This window comes from Pseudorca crassidens, chromosome 11 (assembly GCF_039906515.1).
Source record: "Pseudorca crassidens isolate mPseCra1 chromosome 11, mPseCra1.hap1, whole genome shotgun sequence".
NCBI lineage: Eukaryota > Metazoa > Chordata > Mammalia > Artiodactyla > Delphinidae > Pseudorca > Pseudorca crassidens.
This window is the reverse complement of record NC_090306.1, coordinates 19,977,592-19,989,890: the sequence shown is the minus strand read 5'-3', so window position 1 is coordinate 19,989,890 and position 12,299 is coordinate 19,977,592. Positions and strand designations below refer to the sequence as shown.

Genomic DNA, 12,299 nt, shown 5'->3' with positions numbered 1-12,299 from the left:
GCTGGGTTCCAAGTGAGGGAGTCCCAGGCACCTTCCAAGAGGAAGGATGCAGAAGCTGCCAGGCCATTTAAAGTGGACGCCTAGAATGGGAGCAGCATGGCTTTTACATTTCTGCTCTATGCTATTGGTCAAAACAGTTACAGGGCCCACCCGGATTCAAAAGGGTAGGGGAAAACTCCACCTCATGATGGCGTCGCACAGAAGAGCAGATGCAATGGGAGAAAATGTTGTGGCCAGTCTTTGGAGAATACAATCTGCCACGCATGCTATCATTTTTAGTGATGGGTTTTTAGTTGTAAGATTTGGAGCCACTGAAACAAGTCAGAATTGTAGGTAAGATCACAGTCTTGAGGACACACTGATTTAACTGACAGCTCTTTGATCTCGGGGAATTTAAGTAATGTCTCTGAGTCTCTGAAAATCGAGAAAGTAGAAGTTATGGTGCGTGTGTCGGGGAGGGGCTCTTTTGAGTATTAGGTGAGAAAATGTGTACCCAAAGTGTTACGGAATCAAACCTGGGTCCACTGGCCCGTGCGTTGTAAAGCCAACCTACTGACGCCAGGTTGTGGTGAAGGAAAGTGCAGCGCTTATGATAGAGCGCCAAGCAAGGAGTCCAGGGCAGCTAGTGCTCAAAATCCCTGAACTCCCGATGGGCTTTTCAGCAAAGCATTTTTACTTTTTTTTTTTTTTTTTTTTTTGCGGTATGCGGGCCTCTCACTGTTGTGGCTTCTCCCGTTGCGGAGCACAGGCTCTGGACGTGCAGGCTCAGCGGCCATGGCTCATGGGGCCAGCCGCTCCACGGCATGTGGGATCCTCCCGGACCGGGGCATGAACCCGTGTCCCCTGCATCGGCAGGCAGACTCTCAACCACTGCGCCACCAGGGAAGCCCTCAGCAAAGCACTTTTAAAGGCCACGTGAGGGAGGGGCGTCGCAGGGTGCACAATTCTCTAACTGGTTGATGGTGAGATAACAGGGCGGTGTCACAGGGGTTCACATTATCAACCCTTAGGCACCAATAGGTCTGGGGGCTACGTACTCATGATCTTCAAGTAGTTTTCTTCCACCTGGTCGTGGTTTTTATCATCTGTAAAACAACTCCGGAAATGTGCATCAGATACCGTTATCTACGTACTTCGGATAGGAGCTAAAGCAGAAGATATGGGGGAGGGGTCTGTCCTGGGAAGGCCCCATAGGGTCCTGCTTGGTTACAAAAGTGCCCAGGACATCATAACTGGCTGGACCAGTAGCAGATATCATTATGGTTTTGAACTGGGGAGTGACTAGTTTAGAAAAAGCTTTTCAGAACAAGCACTCTGAGGACAGCATGGAGGATGTAGGAGGCAGGGGAGGAGATGTGAGATCAAGAATGGAGTGGGTGGAGGGACCACCTGGGAGACTGGAGCAGCGATGAAGGAGAGAAGCAGGTGGAGAAGTGAAATGTGCAGGCAGAGTCTCAGTGTGACTTGGGGACTTATTGAACGGGCTAAGAGAGGGAAGGGAAAAATCTAGAGCCATGCTTTTGTGATCTTTTGTAGACTATAAGTAAATTTTTCTTTTTTTTTGCCTGCCCCCTGCCCCCACCCTATAAGTAAGTCTTATTAAAGATCTGTTCCCATGAAATCATAAAGTCCTGATGAAAAGTTGTGTGAAAGTCGTATGTTTTGTAAATCAATTCATTTTACTGGTAAAAGTTATTATTCAAAGTGGAAAACAGGACACTAAAGATGGCGTGATCATTAAATTTAAAGTTAGTTAACTGTTATGGGTTGAATTGTGTCCCTTCAAAAAGATATATGGAAGCCCTAAAACCCCAGTAACCTGTGGATGTGATCTTACTTGCAAGTAGGGTCTTTGCAGATGTAATCAAGTTTAAATGAGGTCAAATTGAATTAGGATGGGTCTTTAATTCAATATGACTGGTGTCCTTATGAGAAGAGAAATAGAGACACAGGAAAGGAGACACCTGTGATCTCTCATCAGAGGGTGAAGGCTAGAGCTGCAAGCCAAGGAACAACTAAGGTTGCCAGAAGCTGGAAGAGGCAAGGAAGGATTCTCCCCTACAGGTACCAAAGGAGGCATGGCCCTGCCCACCCCTCTTAAGACAGTAAGTTTCTGTGGTTTTAAGTCACCCAGTTAATGGTACTTTGTTACAACAGCCTGAGGAAACTGACACAGTAACTACAGTTGACCCTTAACACGGGGGTTAGGGGCCGGGACCTTCCATGCAGTTGAAAATCTGCACATAACTTAGAGTTGGCCCTCCGAAGATCTCATCCGAGGATTCAACCAACAGGGGATCAGGTAGTACTGTGGTATTTACTATTGAAAAAAATCCAATCCGTGTATGAGTGGACCCGTGCAGTTCAAACCTGTGTTGTTTGAGGGGTTAGTTTTATATACAAAGAACTGCTAATTTTACTTGGGTGAAGGAGGCATGGCATAAAAAAGGCCAACTCAGAATTCTTTTGTCAAGATTTCTTTATGGTCATAGAAAAAAATTATTATTGACATGGAAAGGTCAAGTCAACCTTTCCAACGATGGGGTGTTCTCAGGGCAGGAAGGAGCTGTTTCTCATCCATCTGTGTCCTCCCAATGCCAAGCAGAAGGCATGCAAATAATAGATGTGCAGTTTGCTTTATGAGCCAAACTGAGCCTCTCTTTTTTTTTTTTTTAACAAACTTTACATTAAAAACAAGAAACACTTGAAGTGCTAGATGTAGATTTTTAAGATTTCTCCTCATATGATATAGTTCTGATTATTAATATACCTAACCTAAGGGCTACACATAAGTGAAAAGCAATCATGGTTTTTAATTTAAAAAAAACAGAAAAATAACAGCTGACATTTATTGAGCAATTATGAGATGCTAACTAAGACTGCTGAGTCCCTTATACAGTATCTTCATGTTGAATCTCATCATTGCCTTGTCACTTACTCTAATTTAAAATGTGAGACTCAAAAGAGGTTAGTCATTTGCCAAAGATCATAGAGCTGATAACTGACAGAGCCAGGACACCAGCTCTCAGCTATGGCCAAACTTATAACCATGCCCCCAAACTGCACTAAGACCAGAGCCACATATGGCTATTTAAATGTAAATGAAAATGAATGAAAATGAATGAAAATTAAAAATTTAGTTCCTTAAGCACAGTAACCACATTTCAACCGCTCAATAGCTACTCGGCTTGGTGCAGAGACAGAACATTCTCATCACTGCAGGAAGTTCTGCTGGAAAGCATTGATCGAATCCCTTAACAGTCATAAAATGTTGAAAGCCCATATGATGGGTGGTTAAGGGAAGAGATGCAATAGTAGAAGGATGAGAACAGAGGAAAAGGAAGGAGAAAGATTTAGAGAGAGCAGTTCATGGAGAAAGGAGCCTAAATCTACCGGTAGAGTGGCCCCTGAGGACGTTTTTAGTCTATTATATTTGTAAACTTTGGCAGTTAAAATTCCAAAATATGTTAAATACATACTTCAAAAAAATTAGAGTTGCAATTCAACAGATAGTTAAGTCTCAGTTGTGTGCCTGGCATTGGGTGAGGGGGGATTCCTAGGTGAACAAAATGGACACAATTTCCCATCATCAAAATTAGAGCAACATTAATCCAATAATTAGAATAAAGCATGACAGTTATTTTGTAGTGGAAAGAATTCTATAGAAATAAATAGCAGAGGGACCCATGTAGCCTAGACAGGGCTTAGAAATGTCTCCCCAAAGAAGTGCTGTCAATCTGAGAAAGGAAGGATGAGAGAGGCAGTGGGCAGTAGCAGGGGGGTGTTGCAGGCAGACAGCCAGCTGTGAGAAGGCCTGATGTCAAAAAGAAGGACTGAACTAAGTTACACGGGTGGCTGGAGAGAGGAAGAATAGCGAAAGGTGAGCCAGGGAGCCAGGGACAGGTGGGGGAGCTTGCTAAAATATTCTGTCATAAGGATGATGTAAAGCCTGAAGATTTTTCAGCCAACAAGAGATACGTTCAGATTCGCATTTTGAGACAATTTCTCTGGTTGACACGCTAAGAATGGCTTAATGGGAAGCAAGCCTGTAGGCAGAGGTTACCTGGAAGCTATTTTGTACTAGGATGGCGGTAATATGGCTGGAAAAATGGTGATTGTCATGCTATTTGGAGCTAGAATGTAGACGGTGGTGATCACTTGGTTGTGTCTGAAGGATGACACTTATATTTCTAGCTGGGGAAACTTCATAGAGTAGGGGTCAGTAACCTACAAGCCAAATCCACTCTGTACTGTTTTTGTAAATACAATTTTATGGGAACACAGACATGCCTGCTCTTTGATGTATTGTCTATGGCTGCTTTTGTGATACAGTGACAGATTTTGAGTAGTTGCAGCAGAGACCACATGACCCTTGAAGCCTGGAATATTTACTATCTGGCCCTTTAAGAAAATGTTTGCCAACTGGGATAAATGATCATTACCTACAAGGTATTAAGATTTACTAGGGAAGGCTTTAAATAACTTACATCTGTTACATATTTTATGATAATCTATCTCAATCGGCAAACATGAAGTGTTTGCTATTGTCCCATTTTACAGATGAGAAAACCAAGGCAGAGATATGACATTCTCATTCACACCCATAGCTTCAGTGATCACCACCAGTGACTTATCAAATGTTTACTTCTAATCCAGACTTCTCATTTGAGCTTCAGACAGGCTCAATATCTCTAGCAGCCTTGTATCTCTAACAGCCAGTCTCAGAGGCACCTCAAAACTCAATAGGCCCCAAACCAGACTCCTGCTCACCCTCTCAAACCACATCATCTGGGCTTCCCTGGTGGCGCAGTGGTTAAGAATCGGCCTGCCAATGTAGGAGACACGGGTTCAAGCCCTGGTCCAGGAAGAATCCACATGCCGCGGAGCAACTAAGCCCGTGCACCACAACTACTGAGTCTGCGCTCTAGAGCCCATGAGCCACAACTACTGAAGCCCATGCGCCTAGAGGCCGTCCTCTGCAACAAAGAGAAGCCGCCACAATGAGAAGCCTACGCACCACAACGAAGAGTAGCCCCCGCTCACCACAACCAGAGAAAAGCCCACATGCAGCAACAAAGACCCAACGCAGCCAAAAAAAAAAAAAAAACCAAACAAAACCACCTCATCTTTCAGTGTTCCATTTTTCTTGGTGAATATCACAACCAGAGAAGCAAGCCAGAATCCAGGGAGCCCTCCTAGGCCCCTCACCCTCCCTTGTTCTTCTCATTTCCAATCTATCTAAAGATTGCTGAAATCTGACTGCTTCTCTCCATTGGCATCACCTACCACCTGCCAAGTCCAGCTTTTTAATAGGATCATCTCACATGTGGGTTCTGTTAATAGCTTCCTTATAGCCCGCTGCACCCAGGCCCTCCTCCAATCTCCAAACTGCAGCCAGAGGGCACTTCAAGCCTGTCAACTCCCACCCCCATTCCCTACCAGATCCTAATCTTTTTTTTTTTTTTTTTTTTTGCGGTACGCGGGCCCCTCACTGTTGTGGCCTCTCCCATTGCGGAGCACAGGCTCGGGATGCGCAGGCTCAGCGGCCATGGCTCACGGGCCCAGCCACTCCGCAGCATGTGGGATCTTCCCGGACCAGGGCACGAACCCGTGTCCCCTGCATCGGCAGGTGGACTCTCAACCACTGCCCCACCAGGGAGGCCCCATCCTAATCTTTTGAACGTTTTTTCTGCTTCTGAGGATTCCTTGGACCCTTTCATTGTGGTTTTACATTGTTTTATTGTTTTTTTGAGTTATTGTTCAGCTAACTGATAGAAATGCAAAATAATTCTTGTCAGTAGACATGCAAATCAATTCTGAAGGTCAGGGTTCAACTAACATCTCTCCTCCACTTGGAAGAAGCCAGTTTCATGTCCATTAGCAACTTCCTTTAACAATTCACTAACCCAGTAATGTGTCTGTTCTTTGAACCAGTTTTAACCTGTGCCTGGTAACTTCATTAAATGAGTTAGATAAACTCTACAAGTTCATTTTATATCTATATGACAGTCATACTTTTACCTTTTGGGGAAACGTAACCTTTAACTCTCTCTCTGAGGCACTAGCTGGTTGGCTCTCTGCCTCTCCTCCCAGGCTCTCCTTTGATGGACCCCCCTCCACATGTCTCTCCTCCAGCCCTGGCTCTCTCTCTTTTATAAGTACCACATTCCTTCCCTTCTCAAAGATGTCCTTTCTGCCTGGAACTCACTTTCATCCCGGACATTCTTCATCCTTTCTTCCTATAGTAAATTTGTTTATCCTCCAGATCTTTGCTCGAGGATTTCTTGCTGGAAAGCCTTTCCAGACCTTTCTGAGTCAGTTACATTCCATCATTCCATCATTAGAGGCTCTTAAAGCACAGGCAGCACTGGCTACATTTGCAATTTCACATTTGTGGGATTAGTTAACACTTTAACACGAGTAACATTTTTCTATTTGGCTGGAGGCAGTGCATGGTAATAGGATGGAGGTGTGCTCATGTTGCATCTCCAGCACTTAGCCCACCGCCTGCACAAATGTTACATGCTTAATGAATATGTTAGACAGATTTTTGACTGTAATCACATTACTGCTCAGGAGAGAGGTGGGCTGAAAAAATATGTATTAAGAAGTCATCAGCATCTAGATGCTGCCATGAAAATGCACATGAAGGAAAACCATTGGGTTGAGCAAAATGAAAGCTACTAGGAACCTTGTGTAGGTGGAATAATTGGACAGAAGTCAAATTATAGTCACTTGAAAGGGAAGGAAATAGAAGCAGTTAATACAGATGGCACCTTCTCAGAGTCTGGCTCTGGAGGGGAGGAGAGGTCAGGGTGGCCCTGTAGTAAATCTTTAATAACACCATTCTTGTATTACACGTGCTTTCTTGGCTGAAAAGGGAGGATTTACAGATCACATTTAAAATGGCAAGAAAATTGGAGTTGTATAGGATCTACCTTTAAAACAATAATAGTCTTTGAATGAACAGTACAGTGTAGACTTTTTAAAAATTATTTATTTATTCATTTATTATTTATTTATTTATGGCTGCATTGGGTCTTCGTTGCTGCGCGCAGGCTTTTCTCTAGTTGTGGCGACCGGGGGGCTACTCCTCGTTGTGGTGCACGGGCTTCTCATTGCGGTGGCTTCTCTTGCTGCGGAGCACGGGCCCTAGGCACACAGGCTTCAGTAGTTGTGGCTCGCGGGCTCTAGAGCGCGGGCTCTAGAGCGCAGGCTCAGTAGTTGTGGTGCACGGGCTTAGTTGCTCTGTGGCATGTGGGATCTTCCCGGACCAGGGATGAAACCCATGTCCGATCCTTAACTACTGCACCACCAGGCATGTCCCAGTGTAGACATTTAAACCAACATTTTGAACGCAAATAAGTTGTCTGTAGCTCTTCAACTAAGGGTTTCTTATTTTTAGGCTTGGGGCAGGAGTCAAAAACTGGCAGCCCTACAGTATACTTAATCTGTATATCTTCTTTACTTGTTCAATTCAATTTTACATTTCTTTAAAAAGGACTCTGTCCAATAAAATATAAAAATAAAAATAAATTAATAAATAAAAAAGACTTTGGTTTTTAGTGACATGTGACCTGTCAGGGCTCCACCCCAGCATAAGAGGCTTTTCTATGCCTAGTATTAAGGGGAGAGAGGAAGGGAGAAGTGAATGCAGTTTTCTGAGCAATAAGATTAGAGCTGTATTGTCTTTAGGGCTGTATGAAATCAATTCTAAAAGCAGACTGGATTTAACTGCTTTTATCCAAAATAAACTGCTCTCTCCCCTTCCTAAGATCAAATCAGCACAAGTCACCACTTCCTATTAATTTAAAAGCCCAGAAAGGCTCATAATTTAGGTTGACATTGCTTCAGGAGCACACAGCAGACAACAGCCATTACAGTCTTCCTTTTCCGTCTTTCTAAATGTTGCCATCACAGGCCTACCTCAAGAAATTGTCAAAGCTGCCTGGTTGGGAACGCGTGGTCTACTTTGCCTGAAAGCGATAAATGGGTTGGGTGGGTAGGTGGGTCTAAGTGCATCAAGGTGTTTGGGGAGAAACATCTCTTAGGGGATGTGAACCTAGTAGCCCTGTAACACCCCAAGTTACAAATCCGACTTGGGTAGGTGGCGGAAAGAAATCTAAAACCCGGATTCACGTTCTTCTCCTTCAGTTTGCGCGTGGAGGTTGGTGGCAGACAAGAACCCAGGCACCACTGCCAGTCCCGGCTGCAAACTCTCGGGGAAGGAAGGGGGAGGGAAGCAGAAACTGCCTCTTGTGATCTGGTCGAAAGAAAATCTGCCCTAATGTAAATTAATTTCCCCGAGGTTGCCTTCCCCTGGGCGGAGGGGCGTTTCCAGGCCCACCCAGGCGTTGTTTGGTAAATAAGGATGCTTGCTGAGTGCCTGCAGCCGGAAAGGCGCTCCTGCACTCTCGTGCCCTGGGGGCTGGGACTACGGCTTGGGGTTTCCCGACCGAAGGACCACAGTGACCAGACAGTTGAAGGTTTCTCCCCCAGGGATGCTGGAGGCGCTGCGCTGTTCCCTGCGCCTGGCCCTGGCCTGGGGTTCCGGGTGTTGGCGGCCGGCTCCTCGCGGTCCGTGCGCTGGAGCTTGGCCGCGCCGCCCGCTTTCGCGTCCAGCCGGGCGCTGCGTGCCGCCGCAGCTCTCCGCAGCCGCGCGCTCCCGGAGCCGCCCCATGGCCAGCCCTCCCCCCGCCGCCGCAGCCCTCGCCCGCCAGGTACCCCGACCCCGGGCGTTCGCGGGCGTAGGGGTGGGGCGGATTGGACCCCGGGTCCCGGAAGCCCACGGGCCCGGCCGGGTGCGCTGCTGCTGTTTCCCGCACCATCCTGCTTCGCCTTGCACCACCGTGCTGTCTCCATCCGGGAGTCTCCTCTTTCCCCAGCCCTGCCCGAAATCTCGAGTCCCAGCCTGCGAATTCCTCGGAGAAGCCCACGCCAGACAGGTCTAAAGTCCCGCCGGGGACCCGCTCCGGAGCGCGGCGCGGACAGCCACGGGGAGCGTGAGGGTCGCCATGGAAGCCGCTTTGGTGGAGGAGGGGTTGGTGGGGGGAAGCGGAATTTCTGGGCTGCCAGAACTGACAGCCGCATCCTGCGTGCCTTCGCCACCCCAAAATATTTTGACCGCAGCCTTCTGCCTCCTTGGATTCCCTTTCTTCCTCTTTCCCCTAGTGCTGTACCAGATTAGGCTTTTTTTTTTTTAAGGTCTTCACCGTTTCCAGTTCGACCTGTTTCCATTGTGTCCTTAAGTATGTTTAAAATTTACCCCCTAATTCCATGCGGTTTTGTCTTTCACGTGTGGGGTTTAGTGTCCTTGCGCCTGCATCGGAGGACCCTGCCCGTAGAGAAAATGGTTCACTCTGGTCCCCATCCTTTTTCTAGGCTTGCTATTGTGCGCCCGTGATCGACAAGACCACGAGGCTGAGCGCGCCCAGGAGGTTTTTTCTATAAATGGCTTAAAGCCCTAGTCTAGACTATTTTCTCGGATAAAAGGGGGAGACAATTACATTCTTGTTCTTTGCTGGTGAACCCTGGCTCTGTAGGGCGAACCTGGAATTTAACCAGTCTGCCCGAAGCCGGCTGTGGAGGACAAAAACAGCCGCGACCTCCGGCAGGGCAGAAAGAGAAGGGCAGCCCTCGCAGGACGCTCTCCTTTGGGGCTCGTGCCTGGGTGTTTGATCCTCCTTTTCCTGTTTGCTTGGGGACCGGACCGGAGCGGAGCGAAGGGTGTGATGGTGAGTGATATTGATTACCCCAGACCCCAGTTACCCACCTAGTTTTACTTAATGGATTTAATTCTTCTTTTAAGGACTGCAATAATGGATGCTCCGCGGAATGTACCGGAGAAGGAGGATCAAAAGAGGTGGTGGAGACTTTTAAGGTAAGTTTTTTGCCAGAGGCTAAGAGAAACAGCAATTCAATTGAATACAGCCATTTCTTGTTGAGATTGGGGCAGTTTTCACTGTACGGGTTTATACGGTAATTTAGATAAGCTGCATTGCATTTTAAATTCCACTCTTCCAGGGGAAAAGTGGAGAGCAGTGCAGTACAGATGTGTCTAAAATTACCTGGCAGTTAATTGCTTATTTTATTTCATGAATTATAAAAGTTTTCTTGGAAAGTAACCAGTTCCTGAATTTCACCTAGAGGTTTACATGATTATGTAATACTTTTAACCCTTCACCCTATTTGTGGAAAAAGTTAAACTCATGTATTTCGTCTTTAAGCAGCAGCTAACATTTTACAGTAAAAGAGGAAAAATGGCAGTATTTCCTTCTTTTCTCTCTAAATTATGGAATTTATATATTAAATAATCTCATACATCACAGAGGAATAGTGAGGAGCAAAAGAGAACGAATCTTGTAAAGTACTTTAAAAATCATAAAATCGTAAATGTAAGGTGTATTATCATTTTCTCTATAATTCATTATCTCCACCTACTCCCAACCCCCCACACCACAGAGATTTTTGCTTTTTTTTTTTGTCTCCTGCTCTTCTGCGGCCTGTTTCAGTCACTGTCAATTGTCATCCATAGCACAGAGTGTCCTAATGATCTCACATCCTGGCAGGGTTCAGAGAGGGAGTGAAACTTGACTCATCAATTCCACACATACCCTGCTCTTACTGTGTGCCAGGGACTGTGCTAGGCATTGGAAATCCAAAGATAAATTTAATATAAGATCTCTGCTCTCAGGACTTTTTAAAAACCAAAATATAATAGGATATAGTAATAAGTTTGTGAATTTGTTCCTTGTCCTTTAATGTCCTCTATAACCCAACAGTCAATCTACTCTGCTAGCCTATGAAGACTAAGCTCCTAATACATTTGAGGGACTTAGATGTTGAGATGTGGGTCCTTGAAAGAATGAGATAAAGAGGAATTCTACTTCATAATCTCTGAGGGTCATCTTATATAGTAAATTCCTCAAAGGTTATAGATAAATTAAAAATTTCCCCAAAGGCCTTTATACTTTTATACATAGAAGAATTGTTTGCAAAGTGAAGAGTTAATTCATCATGTAAGTAATCTTCTCTTCGTTAGTTTAGATTTCAGGTAAGGAGGGGTGTATTGATAGTCTGTACTCATGTATTTGCATATCAAAACACGAGTGGTAATGGTGGTTGTATTCACTGTGCAAATGTGATGAGGTAAACGAAAAATGAAATTGATAATTTGGGGGAGAAAAATGGTGGCTTTTACAGGATCGTGTTGGCTTTGGACGTATTCTATCTCCCTTTTGATCAACTCCATTTATAACTTTTAAATTGCCTTTTGGGTCTCAGGGGTAGTTTTCACATTGCATCTCTTCCCCCATTTTGATAGTCATTTTAATGTGAGGAAACCGTTATCCAAGAGTCCAGTAATGAGATGCCTTATTACTGGGAAATCCTACAGAATCTTTCTGTGGACTCCAGGGTTGTTCTTGTTTCAAGGAGGTCAGCTGTCTGTTTCTTCCCATCCCCCCTGCTTCCACAGAATGTGCCGCTCCAAAAGCCCTAATTTACTCCTATTCGTACCTCGTTATTAGATTTTTAGAAAGTGTCTGTAAATGATAATGAACGTAGCACCCATGGTTTTCCAAATAGAGCAAGACAAACACACTTGTTTTAGAACAAAGTTATGCAACATCTGATACAGTTGTAATGCAGAGATAGCCTTTGAAAGTTTAAGTGCCAATTCAGAGAAGTACTGATGCCATGTTGCCTGAATGCCAGCTGATACAGCCCTCAGGTGCTCTCAGTCCAGTTGCAATAGCCTGCTGTGGCTTCCCCATCTCAGACCAAATGGTTCCCCAACCACACATATTGAGTCAAGAAATTGTGGTTTTTAGTATGCCCTGTTTTTGTCAATATTTCTTGCCATTTCACAATCCAGTCTTTGTGGCCTTCCAAATTCTTCCACAAGTATATGGTAACCTGACTTTGAGGTCATCAGAGACCATTGGAGCATGGGAAAGAGCACTAAGTTGAGCATAAAAACATGAAAAAGGCTTTGCCATTAACTAACCTGATCTCAGGGCAAGAGGGTCCTACCCACTATGGGTGGTCTTAGAGGTATTTTAAAGAGAGGATTCAGAAAAGTAAAAAATATATACTAGGCCTTGATCATTCTTCAAGTTGGCTGTCTAAGGGTTTGGAATAACAACAACAACAAAAAGGTCTTTTATGAATTATAGTAGTACAAGTTTTTGTTTTCAGTTTTGTTTTTACACAGTCTGTTATGTTGAGATATCCAAAACCGTGAAGATAAATCTAGGTTTAGTGAAGTTTAGAACAGAATTAATCGGACATGATACTGT

General features: G+C 44.9%; 1 protein-coding gene across 4 annotated transcripts in view; it reads left to right on the top strand.

Annotated features, from left to right (window-relative positions):
- The window catches only part of BCAT1 (branched chain amino acid transaminase 1), a 214,205-nt gene that overhangs the window by 26,456 nt on the left and 175,450 nt on the right, over positions 1-12,299 (top strand). For 3 of the 4 annotated variants that reach the window (XM_067695920.1, XM_067695922.1, XM_067695924.1), the window contains one exon: positions 9,809-9,880. In XM_067695920.1, coding sequence (XP_067552021.1) covers positions 9,809-9,880 — 72 coding nt within the window. Of the gene's footprint in view, positions 1-9,584; positions 9,735-9,808; positions 9,881-12,299 lie in introns of those variants that run through there. The other variant, XM_067695921.1, reaches the window with a different exon arrangement.